The sequence below is a fragment of the Myxocyprinus asiaticus genome, chromosome 10 (genome assembly GCF_019703515.2).
Source record: "Myxocyprinus asiaticus isolate MX2 ecotype Aquarium Trade chromosome 10, UBuf_Myxa_2, whole genome shotgun sequence".
Lineage (NCBI taxonomy): Eukaryota > Metazoa > Chordata > Actinopteri > Cypriniformes > Catostomidae > Myxocyprinus > Myxocyprinus asiaticus.
Window position 1 is genome coordinate 47,197,069 of NC_059353.1, and position 15,378 is coordinate 47,212,446.

A 15,378-nucleotide genomic window follows, 5' to 3' on the forward strand; every position below is an offset into this window, starting at 1 on the left:
TTCTGCTTCTGAACACAGGCTCTCAAGTGCTGTGAAGCTCAATAAAATGAAGTGTTGTACATACAGTATTGCATAAACAGAGTGACTGAAAATAGGCTAATACTAGGGTCTCACAAGAGGGACTCTTGGAAATATGGGGGAAAACAAGGCAAGTAGAGCCTTTTATGTTTTAAACCTATTAAAGCATAATGCATTTATATGCCAGAGTAGATATGTAGGCTAAACAGGACTTACCTTAATTTTCTTGCTTGGGGCTGCTTCCTCAATAGTTTTTTCAAAACGCTGTGCCAGTTCTTTAGTTGAGAGTCGTGGAAAGTACTCTTCCTCCTCTGAAAGCAAATGTAAAATTTGTTATGTTATTTTAAAAAAGAGAGTTCACCCATAAATGAAAATTCTGTCATCATTTACTCATCATCATGTTGTTGCAAACCTGTATGACTTTTACTCTTCCATTGGACGCAAAAGGAGATGTTAAGCAGAATGTTCAGTCCTAGTCACCATTCATTTTCATTGTATGGAAAAAGATGCAATGAAAGTGAATGGTGACTGAGACTAACATACTGCCTAACATCATCTTTTCTGTTCCACAGAAGAAAGAAATTCATATGGGTTTAGAACAATATGAAGGTGAGTAAACAATGACATAATTTTCCTTTTTAGGTGAACTATACCTTTAATGTTAATAAAACTAATCTCGTCTATCTTTATAAAATTTACTATAAACCAAAGAGTGAGCTGCTGTGGCTGATTTTAATCAGGTTAATTACGTAATGTTGATTGATTAAACAAACAAATTGCAATTAATCACAGATATGAATATTTGGGTAACACTTTACAATAAGGTTCCTTTTGTTAAGATTAGTTAACAACATTAGTTAACATGAACTAACAATGAACAATACTTTTAGAGCATTTACTTATCTTGGTTAATGTTAGTTTCCACATATACTAATATATATATATATATATATATATATATATATATATATATATATATATATATATATTTTAAATCAACAGATGTATTAGTTAACATAAGTTAACGCTGTATGAAATAACGAACATTTTATTCTTATTAACTAAGATTAATAAATGCTGTAAAAAATATATTGTTCATGATACCTAATCAATGTTGTTTGTTCATGACACCTAATGCATTAACTAATGTTAAAGAATCGAACCTTACTGTAAAGTCTTACCAATATTTGTTAAGAAAAGCCCCCAAATGAAGATAATTCCAAGACAATATTGTGTCAGACAAGTAAATCAATGAATATACATTTACAAAAAGTTGCTTTCAAAGTCATATATTGTTTGTTTAATTTCCATATCATTACACATAAGATAATCACTGGCCGACAGTCCACAGGGATCCATTTTGCAATTGTGTTTGTTCATCTGTATGAGCTACCGTAGACTTGGGATCCATTCACACAAAATGTTAATGTGCTAATTTAAGTTAAGTTTTATGTAATTTTTTGTACTAAACTGACACATTAAATTGACAACCCTAATTGTAATCTATAAACCGTCACAATCAAACTTACCAGTTTCATTATGATGATTTTCATAACTGGAAATAGCCTGCCGGTGATCACATGCAGTCTGTAATATAGCAACATAAAAACAAAAGGTTTTAGAAACATTTGTACAATCAAACAGTGTTCAATTGCAGTAATATAATAATACATATATTTTTTACTTTTATATTCATTTGGCAGATGCTTTTATCCAAAGCAACTTACAGTACATTCAAGGTATACATTAAATCAGTTTGTGCGTTCCCTGAGAATCAAACCCATGATCTTGGCATTGCTAGCACCATGCGTTACCAGTTGAGCTACAACAAATGTAACATTTGGCAGACCCTTTTAACAAAAATGACAACAAGCAACCTGGGATTTAAACCTGTGCTTTACCCTCTGCTTTTCCTCTAATGAAAAAAAAAAAAACATTAGGCTACTAGTGCGTCATACTGCACTTAAAGCAAACCAACCAAGTTCCAACATGGAAATATGGATAGTAGAAGTATCTCTTTCACATACACTGATGAGACAAAACATTATGACACTCACAGGTGAAGCGATTAACATTGATCATCTCCTATTAAGGCCACAATTCAAGGTCTGTGTAGATTCAGTGGTAAGCAAACAACCAGTTCTCGAAGTCAACATGTTGAATGCAGGAGAATTGGGCAGTAGTAAAGACTATAGCTTTGACAAGGGCCAAATTGTTATGGCCAGACGACTTGGTCAGAGCATCTCTGAAATGGCAAGGCTTGTTGGGTGCTCCCGGTCAGCAGTGGTGAGTGCATACAGACAGTGGTCCGAGGAGGGACAAACCACAAACCGGCGACAGGGTGTTGGGCGCCCAAAACTCATCGATGTGCGAGGGCAAAAAAGGCTATCCCGTCTGGTCCGAACTGACAGAAAGTCTACTGTGTCACAAGTCACAGAAAATGTTAATGATGGTTACAGGAGGAATGTGTCACAACACACAGTGCATCGCACCCTGCTGCGTATGGGGCTGCGTAGCCACGGACCAGTCTGAGTGCCCATGATGACCACTGTCCACCATCGAAAGTGGCTACAATGGGCACGCGAGCGTTGGAACTGGACGTTGGAGCAGTGGAAGAAGGCCGTCTGGTCCGATGAGTCATGTTTTCTTTTATATCACGTGGACGACCGTGTACATGTGTGCCATTTACCTGGGGAAGTCATGGCACCAGGATGCACTGTGGGAAGACAACAAGCTGGTGGAGGAAGTGTGATGCTCTGGGTAATGTTCTGCTGGGAAACCCTGGGTCCAGCCATTTATGTGGACATCAATTTGACACGTGCCACCCATCTAAACATTATTGTACACCCCTTCATAGCAATGGTATTCCCTGATGGCAGTGACCTTTTTTAGCAGGATAATGCGCCCTGTCACACTGCACACATTGTTTGGTAATGGTTTGAGGAACATGATGAAGAGTTCAAGGTGTTGCCCTGGCCTCCAAATTCCCCAGATCTCAATCCAATTGAGCATCTGTGGGATGTACTGGTCCAACAAGTCGATTCACGGTGGCTCCACCTCGCAACTTACAGGACTTGAAGGATCTGCTGCTAATGTCTTGATGCCAGATACCACAGGACACCCTCAGGGGTCTTGTAGAGTTCATGCCTTGGTAGGTCGGTGCAGTTTTGGTGGCACGCGGAGGACCAACAGCATATCAGGCAGGTGGTCATAATGATTTAGCTCATCAGTGTATGTACAATAGTGACTTTTAAACAATTAAGGCACTTTCACATTACTTGTGTCATCATTGCCCAATGCATTAAACTCTTCAGCAAATGTCAGCCCTGTAAGTGCAAAAGATACCTTTGAAGTGCAGCCAATGATCACCAGACAAGTCGCCTGACGTATGCAATGTCTGTCTTTGCAATGACCAATGTTGCAGCAGTGGTCCAACTTTGCTCACAAGTTTGAAATTTTCACATACGTTTACACCCAACCCAATTTTATGAAGAATATTTCTGAATATCTCAATTTATTTTATTGCTGTTAAGCCATAGATGTTCAGTGAAATCATTTAAATTCAACATGAGCATCCCGAGACCGTAACGTTTTTTTTAACTTTTTGTAATGTATCTAATCCAATGGCAGGACTTTCTAACGTTCAAAGCTCAAATACATGTACATGTTTTTCACTATTTACTTCATTCACTTCATGTGAAGGTAATTTAGGTTAATGAAGCTTGTAGTGAGCTGTGCATTAAAGCCCAGCTTCAAAGTGAGATTTCTAAGATTTTAGAAAATTGATCATAGTGGTTTATGTACCGTTTACTATCAGGAGTGAAATGGCACTGCAACTCAGTGCCATTTCACTCCTGATAGTAAACGGAACATAAACCACTTCAGCACAGTTTATTGGGTGACTACGAGCTGTAAATTAATAGCTGTGTGATTGCCAGCATGGCGTTCTGTTGGCCAGTGCAGCTAAAGTACTGCTAGCTTCTGACTTTTGTAGTCTTGTGAAAGCTTGTGAGGCTTTGGACTGATGTTTGGTTCAGTTTAAATAATTTAATGTATTAAATGTCACAATAAAATAATACATTTACAAATTGTGCTCTGTTTGATGATCATGATCCCTTCAACCCTGTCTAATAAATAGTTTAGCAGGTTAAAATGCAACAGCCTTCTTTTGGAACAGCTCAAAATAAATGCTAAACTTCATCATGTTTTCAACTATGTTTCATGTTTTCTAGTTTTATTGGTAAAATATAGTGTAATTTATAGCTTTTCAATGCTTGAGATCCTCACTGTTTTTGTGTCAGATAAATACAGCTCTGATATAAAATATACAGTATATTTTAAAATAGCATCAGTGTAATTAGCTACATAGCTAATAACTTCAACAAATGTGCAACTTTGAACTAGTTGTGCAGCTATGGAGAGGTGTGCATAAAATAAATGTATAAACTGAACAAGTTAAAAACATTTATGTTTGCCTGCATATTAGTTTAATATAGTAGTACATATATAACAGTCAGGGGGCCCAGAATTCCTAGCTATTTCTAACTTCCTCCCCATTGGCTATCGGAAATGCCCGTACCGTTTCATCCTTGAGGAAGACCTGCTGTGAGACATGTCGACCCCCGCTGCTGCTCACCACACTCATCGCTGATGAATTAGACACCTCCTGTGTGACAGCAGACAAGGGTTGTTAGAAGATGAGAGATCTCAAATACACACACAGACCTTCCTGGACAGTGTTCACACAATGCTCCTCATAAATACACGCATATACAGTATACTATCTGCACCGCCTTTGCTCAGTCACACACACACACACACACACACACACACACACACACACACGTTGGTGCAGCTATCATTATGAGGACTCTCCATAGACATAATGGTTTTTATACTGTACGAACTATAGATTCTATCCCGTAACCCTAACCCTAACCCTAAACCTAACCCTCACAAAAAACTTTCTGCATTTTTACATTTTCAAAAAAACATAGTTTAGTATGTTTTTTAAGCGATTTGAATTAGAAATGTCCTCATAAACCACATTTATAGCATAATACCCTTATAATTACCAGTTTGTAACCTAAAAGAAAGTCCTCGTAAACCACAATTTATAATGAGCCTAATTTACATTTAAAGGAAGCATATTTGCACAAAAAGGAATTACAGTGACTTAATTTAAATATTCAAGACACCACGCTGTTTCAGCACTGATTGTGCTGGCTTAAACTACATTGCAGGTGGTTAGTGAATTAAACAAAGGTTTTTGCACTGAAATACCATGCTCAAAAGTGGCGCAACTATTTAGTGAATTTTCCCCTAAATGTTTTTTTGTTTTTTTAATACGTATTTTCATAACATTACAGAAATGTTATGGTAACACTTTACAATAAGGTTCCATTCGTTAACATGAGTAAATGCATTAGGTAGCATGAACAAACAATTAATAATATATTTTGTTACAGCATTTATTCATTTTTGTAAATGTTAGTTAATAAAAATAAAATTGTTCATTGTTAGTTCATGTTAGTTTATAGTGCATTTACTAATGTTAACATATACAACTTTTGATTTAAAAATGTATTAGTATACAGTATGTTGAAATTAACATTAACTAAGATTAATAAATACAGTAAAAGTATTGTACAGTGTAAGTTCATGTTAACTAATGTTATCAAATTGAACCTTATTGTAAAGTGTTACCAATGTTGTTATGATGTTGTTAGAACGTCATAAACATTATTAGCACATCCAACCTGATCCGACATATCATCTGCCTAAACATTTTTGTAAAGTGTTTACCAGTAACATGCTGTAAAAAAAGCATTAGTGAGAGAAAGAGAGAGGTATAGAGATCAAATATGAAATTCCGGTGCTGTCTTTTTATATTTCTTTATAACGAATTCGCTGTTTGAATTAAAATTGTCATAGGCCACATGATTCATGTAAATCTGAATAAGCTTTACATGGGTATCTATTTTAATTCCATGCATATATTGTCCATTGTTGGCACAGATAAGCCATTGAACTAAGTTTGTATGATTTGTTTTAGTCAGATTCTTTTTTTTACATTTTTTATCCCCTTTTCTCCCAGTTTGGAATGCCCAATTCCCACTACTCAGTAGGTCTTCGTGGTGGCGCGGTTACTCACCTCAATCCGGGTGGCTGAGGACAAGTCTGAGTTGCCTCCGCTTCTGAGACAGTCAATACACGCATCTTATCACGTGGCTCGTTGTACACGACACTACGGAGACTCACAGCATGTGGAGGCTCATGCTACTCTCCGCGATCCACACACAACTTACCACACGCCCCATTGAGAGCGAGAACCACTAACTGCAACCACGAGGAGGTTACCCCATGTGACTCTACCCTCCCTAGCAACTGTGCCAATTTGGTTGCTTAGGGACCTGGCTGGAGTCACTCAGCATGCCCTGGATTCGAACTCGTGACTCCAGGGATGGTAGTCAACGTCAATACTCGCTGAGCTACCCAGGCCCTGTTTTAGTCAAATTCTTGAACAAAACACAAATATTGTAATGTGGCCTTTTTAGCATTTTGGTCATAGGTAAAATTGGCCATACATTTTTGAAAGGTTTCATTTAACATGTAGATTACGTTATTTTAAAACAAATAGAAATTTGCAAAACGCTTTGATTGGTCTTGTTTTCGTGGTCAAAATACATAACAGTATAATGACGCTTTGAAATGACATGCTTGCTCTTTGATAGGATGTGGGTAATGCCTTTGTGGTGAACCAAAATATTTACATTTCAAGTTTCAAGCTAAAATTCTTGAAAAACAAAAACAAAAAACAAAAGCAATATACACATTTGTATTAAGTTAGAAAACGAGATAAATGTAAATCTCTAATAAAGTGGTAAACAATAAAAGTGTTTGTCATGTTTTGGCGATGTACCATCCAATACTGAGGCCACATACACTATAATCCATTTTTGCTTGAAAACGCATGGATTTTGATACGTTTACGCCTCTCATCCACACTGCAACAGCATTTTCCTAGCCCCAAAACGGAGCATTTCGAAAACGCTCTCCATAACCGTATACTCTGGAAAACAGCGACGTTAGGAAACTAAAATCTGACTTTTCAAATAAAAATTGATTAGTATGGTTGTGACCTACTATCAGAACTCACTTGAGCAGCGTACTGTTGGTACGGTTATCTCCTTTGAGTAATACAGTTTTTGTTTGCAAGCATTTTTAAGTGCCAACTTTGCACTTTGATTAACTTGTGTGGTACTGAAACTACAACGTTTGAAAACACTGTTAAAACATTTCCTATATGTAAAAAGAATGTGCACTTTGGGGAGGGTTTGAGATTTAATTAGCTCCCCAAACCCTCACAATTTGCACCCTGGTTGCACCAGTGGGTCAGATTCTAACAAGTATTCATAAAAGCCATCTATTCTGACACCTGACTGCCTCAACATACTCTCTACTCTGTTAACCGACAGGTACAACAACAGTGCATGTGACATGTAGACAGAATGATGCAAGTCAGTTCACTTGCTGACAGATGGACTGAATTGCAGCACATCTCATGCCACATTCACATTGTAAATTTAGGGAGTGAAAAACACATTAAATGGATAGTTCACCCAAAAATGAAAATTCTCTAATCATTTACTCACCCTCATGCCATCTCAGATGTGTATGACTTTCTTGCTTTTGCTGAGCACAAACATATCACAGCTTCGTAGGTGCTTTGTAATGCAAGTGAATGGTGGTCAGAAGCATATAAAGACAGCATAAAAGTAATCCATACGATTCTAGTGTTTAAATCAATATCGTCAGAAGCAATATGACAGGTGTGGGTGAGAAACAGATCAATATTTAAGTCATTTTTTTTTACAATAAATCTCCACTTTCACTCCCACATTCTTCTTCTTTTGTTTTTGGCAATTTGCATTCTTCGTGCATATCGCCACCTACTGGGCAGGGAGGAGAATTTATAGTAAAAAAGTTGAAGTATTTTGACAGTCTATGTTTGGGTATTAATGTATTTTTACTGTGTGAGATATACATGTATGTGTAGTATATTCAAGGTATGATAGCGGTGTGTTAACGTGAAATAATAAAAAATAAAAACAAACCCAGCCATCTCTAAACATTCAAAAATCTACATACAGTTTGTCAATATTATTTCAGTTGAATAATGTTCTGGTAATAAAGCTCAGTTTGTTTTGACATATTTGTATGAAATTTGCATTATTCAAACACAAACTGAACCCTCGAAGTAATATGTACATTTTCATTTTGCATTTGAGGACCATGATTAGCTGGCATCATTTAATGTATAATCACTATGTTCCAACACAAACTCCCACACACTAATATATCCAGCTAAACACATATACCATGTGATGATATCAACAGGGCCAAAATCAATACTAAAAGTCTATTTAAACAGTCTGAAAACACATCATTAAGAGAGATATGACTGACATACATTGATGTACATTGCATCATTAAAACCAAAAGTGACTGAGAAACAGACTCAAAACAGTGTTTTCAGTGGCCTTGAGTCCAGAAATAATTTTCCCATTGATTTAAAACAATTCTTCAATAATGACTTCTAAACCTTGAACCAAACCAACCAGCTCTGGGATCAATCACAACATTACAACCTTCGATTCTAAGCAAAAAAGTGTTTGAAAACCAGAAAAATAAGTTATTTAATGTTTTTGATGAGGGTAATTAAATCAGCAATAGAATATTAAAACTACAGACTTTAAGTCATTGTATTTAAGTAAAAATATGTTGTTAGCAGTGTATAACAAAATATTAAAAAATATAAAAATATTTTGATTAGGGCTATCAATCGATTAAAATTTTTAATTGAATTAATTACATGGTATGCCGATTAATTAATCGAATTAATTGCAATTAATCGTATAAATATATGTTTAGAAAGCCCCTCAAATAACATTAATTCAATATATAAAGAATAAATAATTAGAATTATATTTAAATGATAAATAATATATATATATATATATATATATATATATATATATATATATATATATATATATATATATATATATATAATACAGATTTTTAAAATGCATTATTTTGGCACACAAGTAAAGCATTAAAAAAATACAATACAAAAAGTGGCTTTAGAATGCAATATATTTTTTATTTCCACACTATTGAACATAAACCTATGTAATCGGTCTGGCTCAACCCGCTCCGAGTGGGATTCGAACTGTGGTGGGAGACGGGCACACTAACAGGGAGGCTAAAGGCTACAGCCTCTAGCATCAGTCACTAGCGCGCCTCTTGAGGCCAGGGGAGTGAGGTTTACACACACTGCACAGCACGTACCAGCTGGCTACCATTACACTCACCCCCCTAAACCTCACTCCCATCTGGGTCACGGCACCACCGTAACCAGTCCTGCTCGACCCACTCCAAGCGGGATTTGAACCAGCGTCTCTGGAATTAGAGGCGGGCATGTTAATGAGAAGGCTAAAGCCCCTAGTGTCAGTCGCTAGTGTGCCTCTTGAGGCCAGGGGAGTGAGGTTTACACACACTGCACAGCTACTTACCAGCTGGCTACCATTATACCTATCATTGGACTGCAGTTCATAGCAATCCATTTTGCAATTGAATTCATCAGTTAGTCCGAGATTTATTATAATGGCTTGTTTAAGTACGCATCAATGTACACCTGTGTCAGATGGACGCTTTTGGACCGTCTTAGTTGTGTCGCGTCATAAACATATTGTTTTTAGGTCGCTGTGTCGAGTTAAATGAAGTTTGAAACTTAGAAAAACATGTCTTGAGATCCCTGCATTTAGATTTGCGTTCCATCAAGCTGTGTTTTGTAAGCAAGAATGTGTTCTCATCTTGTCTGCTCTTGGTAAGTTTGGTTTGTTCTCTGTATAAGCTGCACATTGCCTGTTCAGCAAGTTTCGCTTACTGCCCCCTGGAGAAACAGGTGCTACTCCAAGCTTGAATTGCTCAGATATAAGGAATATTCCTTATTACGGTCCGGGGACATGATTAGTTGCATACATTATTTTTTGTATAATTAATCGCACCGAATTAACACGTTAAATTGACAGCCCTAATTTTGTACATAACAACAATAAAAAAGGTAGCAGAAGTAAAAGCAGCAAAGACGTACAGGGATAGTTCACCCAAAAATGAAAATCCTGTCAGTATTTTCTCATCATAATGTCATTCCAAACCCTTATGTTGTTATTTGTTCAGTGGTACACAAAAACAGAATTTCTAAAGAATGTTCACACAGTTAAGTCAAGTCATTTTTATTTGTATAGCGCTTTTAACAACACACATCGTTTCAAAACAGCTTTATAGAAAATCATGCCATGCAAAAAAAAATTAAACTGTAATATTTATAGTCTTAGAGTGATCATTGTGTAATTTAAATATGATCGTAAACTGTGTATAGGAATTAAATAATTAAATATTAGTTGTATTTAGAACTCCTGTGAGCAAGCTGAAGGCGACTGTGGCAAGGAACACAAAACTCCATAAGATGTTGGTTAATGGATTAAAATAACCTTGGGAGAAACCAGACTCACTGTGAGGGCCAGTTCCCCTCTGGCTAAACAACATGAATAGAATGCCAGTATTAGTTATTTGTGTGCAGTGCAAGTCATGGTTTTAAATGTGTAAATTAAGTTTTACATATAATGACAGTTCATAGTAACTATGTCTGTTTTCAATAAGCTTCAATAAGGACAAAAAAAACACCCCATAATGATTTAAATGTCAGTCTTTTCCTCACACAAAGCTATTGTTTGACTTCAGAAGGAAGTGGAATAATAATAGTATGAAAAGTTGTACAGGTTAAACTTGTGTTAACCTTAGTTAATGCACTATGAACTTAATGAAATGTAAGCGCAGCGTAGTTCTAGCAGGAAGACTAGCAGCTGTACATCATCACACCATTAGCTAGGTAACTCCTAGCCAATCACATGTAAGCCAATGCTTTATAAGTCTGCACACATTCTATCACATTGCTGTTTCAGTGTGCTAACACGGCAACCTCCACCACCCCACCACCACCAGTTGAGTCCCGTCCTGCACGGGGGTAGGCTCCTCACCCCTGCCTCCTGTCTCCGGCAGGATATGACGGTTCCGAGTACAACTTCTTCAAACAGACGGGGCTTACGCCAAAGAGAAACATTACATTTTCTGTTTTATATTCATCAAATAAATGTCATCTTAAATTTCAATCAAGTCTGTGAGTCTTCCTGATAGAACTAACTTTATTTTATTTTTATTAACTAGCATTAACAAAGATTTATAAATGCTTTAAGAAATATATTGGTCATTGTCAGTTGATGATACCTAATACATTAACTAATGTTAACGAATGGAACCTTACTGTAAAGTGTTACCATATGATACTTTATGGTGTGTGTTTTTTATATGTCCTTTTTGGACCTTACCAACCTCCATAACACACACACACACACACACACACACACACACACACACACACACAATACAAACATACACATTTTACTTCAAACTGATTAAGACAAAGTATATTACAATTATTGTGACTTTAAAAACAAACTCAAAAACACATTGTACATACACATAATACTGAACACACATACAACACACACACGAAACTGAAGCCATTTAAATGTTTTACACACACACACAAACAAGTTCAATAAATTAGTTTGTTACCAACAGCAACACAAACTCTACTCAAAAAGCAATCTACTGCAGCACAATCCTTTGATCCTCTCTGGACTAACTGTAGCATGATACATTATGTAAGTTTATAGTCTCATTTGTCTACTTAGAGCATATAATTTATGCCATGTTTCTCTTTGTGAGCTGAGAATTGATGTCAAACATTTTTATCGACTTGCAAAATACTTCTGAAGTTTAGTTAAGTTTAGCATAACCAGAATTTCGACTACTGGCATAAAGTCTGGTCCACATTGCAGCGTATTCTGGCCAAGGACTACCCAACTGGAGAAGAGACCATTTGACAAACATGTAAAGTGACAAACCACATTTAGTTTGGTTTTATGTGCAGTTTAGGGGAAGGGATATTTGAAATAGTTGACACCACAACAATAGATCGAAAATACTCATGTTTATGGCGCAAAAGCTTCATAAATTATCATAAAATTGATACATACTATTTGTGTGCTATAATCATAGCTGTGGGAAATAGGGGCTGTCGGCGTAGCAGCCCACTATGTAAAGTGCTGTCAAAATAGTGTATACATTCAATAAACACAACAAATGTACACTGTTGTGTTAACAGTAAGCAAATAATTATAGCATTATATATTTTGTATAGTAGCCAACTAGATAGGGTTCTGAATATACTGCAGCTTTGGTTAAAATGAAAAAAGACAAATTTAGGTTGTTATTCCCTGAAAATCTTGACATCCCTAGCTTTCCTTGGTGAATTCATGAGAAAGTTCATGAAAGAAGTTGCGAGGTCTGATTTGAGAACAAACTGTTCTTTTGATTCAGAGCTTGTCAATGAATCGGACAAAAAAAAAAGAAGAAGGTTGCAGCGGTTAAAAACTCACTGGATGGGAAGATTATCAGTGAATAATGACTTAAATTTAGGTCTGTTTCTCACTCCAAGCTATAGTATGACTTAAAACAACTTGAAATATAGTGCACGAGTCATACGGACAGCTTTTGTAATACCTTTATGGTGCTTTTACATCCTTTTTGAAGCTTGAAAGCTTCAGTTCCCATTTGCTTTTCATTGTACAGAAAAGAGTGACAAACACAGTCTCATTTTGTGGTCCACGGAAGAAAGAGCGTCATACAGGTTTGAAACGAAACGAAGCTGAGTAAATGATGACAAAATGTTCTTTTATAAGGCATGTAAACCTTACAATCTAAACCTTTGAAGCGCTTAAATGCTGGTGTGATGACAGAGGAGGTAAAAGCACATCTCTTTGTCTCATCTGTTATTTTGTATTCAGGCTGATTTTGTTCTCTATCACTGAGCCGAAGCCCCCGTTCCCTGCAGGGTAACCGAGCACACACAGACCCACTGGTATGGACGGATGGACTAGATTCAATTTGGATCAGCAGGGTTAGATTACACAGACTGTGACCAAAATTGATCTCCATTCTGCTTCTCTCACTATGAGCAGCATCTGATGTTTTCAGAGGCAGGCACTGCATGCATAACATTTGCATGTGCCAATGCTACTGGGCTACACAAGACTGGGTGAATCTATGCAGATTTTGAGAGTATATGTGTACAGATTCCACTTGTTATGATGTGAGATCTTGGGAAGGGTTTGGGAGTTAGTTTTTGCATACGGTCATCTTTAAGAGGATTAAGCAAAAGCCAAGCGCACAATACAAAACTGAAGCTCGTTGCCCTGTGAACGTTCACCCAAAAATGTAAATTCTGTCCTCATTTACTCACCCTCATGTTGTCCCAAACCCATTTGACTTTCTTTCTACCATGGAACACAAAAGGAGAAGTTAGTCATAATGTTAGTCTCAGTCACCATTCACTTTCATTGTTGAAAAGGAGCAGCGTCAACATTCTTCAACATCCTTTTGTGTTTCACAGAAGAAAGAAAGTCAAAGGGGTTTGAAATGACATGAGGGTGAGTAAATGACAGAATTTATAGACAGACAGATAGACAGACAGACGGAACTACAGACAGACGGATGGATGGACAGACAGATAGATAGCATGTAGCTAGGCATTCAATTTAGCATGATTTAGTAATCATGCTAAATTGCTAATTTGGTACTAGAAAATCACTTGCCATTATATCAAACACAGTTGAAAGATATTTGGTTCATTAAATAAAGCTTAACATTATATTTGTGTTTGTTTTTGAGTTGCCACAGTATGCAATAGACTGGCATGTCTTAAGGTCAATATTAGGTCAAAAATGGCAACAAAAAAAAAAAAAAAAAAAAACGTCAGTCAATCATTGTTTTGAGGAATGAAGGCTATACAATGATTGAAACTGAAGATTTCATACAAAGGTGTACACTACAGTCTTCAAAGACAAAGGTCAACTGGCTCTAACAAGGACAGAAAGAGATGTGGAAGGCCAGATGTACAACTAAACAAGAGGATAAGTCCATCAGAGTCTCTAGTTTGAGAAATAGATGCTTTCACATGTCCTCAGCTGACAGCTTCATTGAATTCTACCCGCTCAACACCAGTTTCATGTACAACAGTAAAGAGAAGACTCAGGGCTGCAGGCCTTATGGGAAGAATTGCAAAGAAAAAGCCACTTTTGAAACAGAAAAACAAAAAGAAAAGGTTAGAGTGGGCAAAGAAACACAGACATTGGACAACAGATAATTGGAAAAGAGTGTTATGGATCTTAACCCCATTGAGCTTTTGTGGGATCAGTTAGACTGTAAGGTGCGTGAGAAGTGCCTGACAAGACAGCCACATCTATGGCAAGTGCTACAGGAAGTGTGGGGTGAAATGTCACCTGAGTATCTGGACAAACTGACAGCTAGAATGTCAAGGATCTGCAAAGCTGTCATTGCTGCAGTGGAGGATTTTTTGATGAGAACTCTTTAAAGTCGTTTAAGAAGTTCTAAACATTTTTTTTCAAATTGTAATAGTAATTTTTCATGTTATTAATGTCCTGACTATACATTGTGATCAGATGAATGCCACTTTTGTGAATAAAAGTACTAATTTCTTTCCATTAAGAGCAAAATCCATACATTTTTCCAAAATTTTGGCCACCAGTGTACATTTGTAAGATTTGATTTTATTACGGAATGACCAACTATTGAAATGCAGTTTCACTGTGATTAATGCCTTTTCTTTCACCTTTAGGGAGGAACTCCTCAACAGAGCCATATCACAGCACATCACTGAATGGTAAAGGCTTTCTCATCGCTGATCACAATTTTCCACCTTTGCAGCTTTTGTATCTAACCAGAGAGGGGTTTGCAAATGCATGGTTGAAGCAAACATGATGCAAACCAAAAAACAGATGCCAATGGAAATAAATATTGCCTGTATACTTACTGATGCACATGAAATACTCCAGGAAAAAAGTACTTATATGATATTTTGTAAGCCTGCTGATCATTAACCCTTAAAAGGTCAAGATTTAATGAAAACAAATTAACTTATTGCTATTTTAGAGCCCAAATATTACATTTTCAAGTTTTTTCTTTTCTTCAACATACTGCTTTTATTGACAGTTCTGCAGCATGTAGCCTATTTTTCATGAAAACAACATAAAAAAGGTAGAAACATTTGCCATGAGGTCAGTGGACTTCTTACAATGCTGCTATGTTACTTTAAATTAAAATTGTGAATTGATGCCTGAGTTTTAATACAAAGTCAAATGACCTCAGTAT

General features: G+C 36.5%; 1 protein-coding gene across 1 annotated transcript in view; it reads right to left on the bottom strand.

Moving 5' to 3' along the window:
- Window positions 1–15,378, bottom strand: part of LOC127447635 (xin actin-binding repeat-containing protein 2-like) — a 38,041-nt gene that overhangs the window by 13,263 nt on the left and 9,400 nt on the right. Inside the window, exons 3-5 of the mRNA XM_051709577.1 lie at window positions 4,565–4,684; window positions 1,548–1,584; window positions 235–329 (exon numbers count right to left, since the gene is read on the bottom strand). Of these exons, the coding sequence (XP_051565537.1) occupies window positions 235–329; window positions 1,548–1,584; window positions 4,565–4,684 (252 nt within the window). The remainder of the gene's footprint in view (window positions 1–234; window positions 330–1,547; window positions 1,585–4,564; window positions 4,685–15,378) is intronic.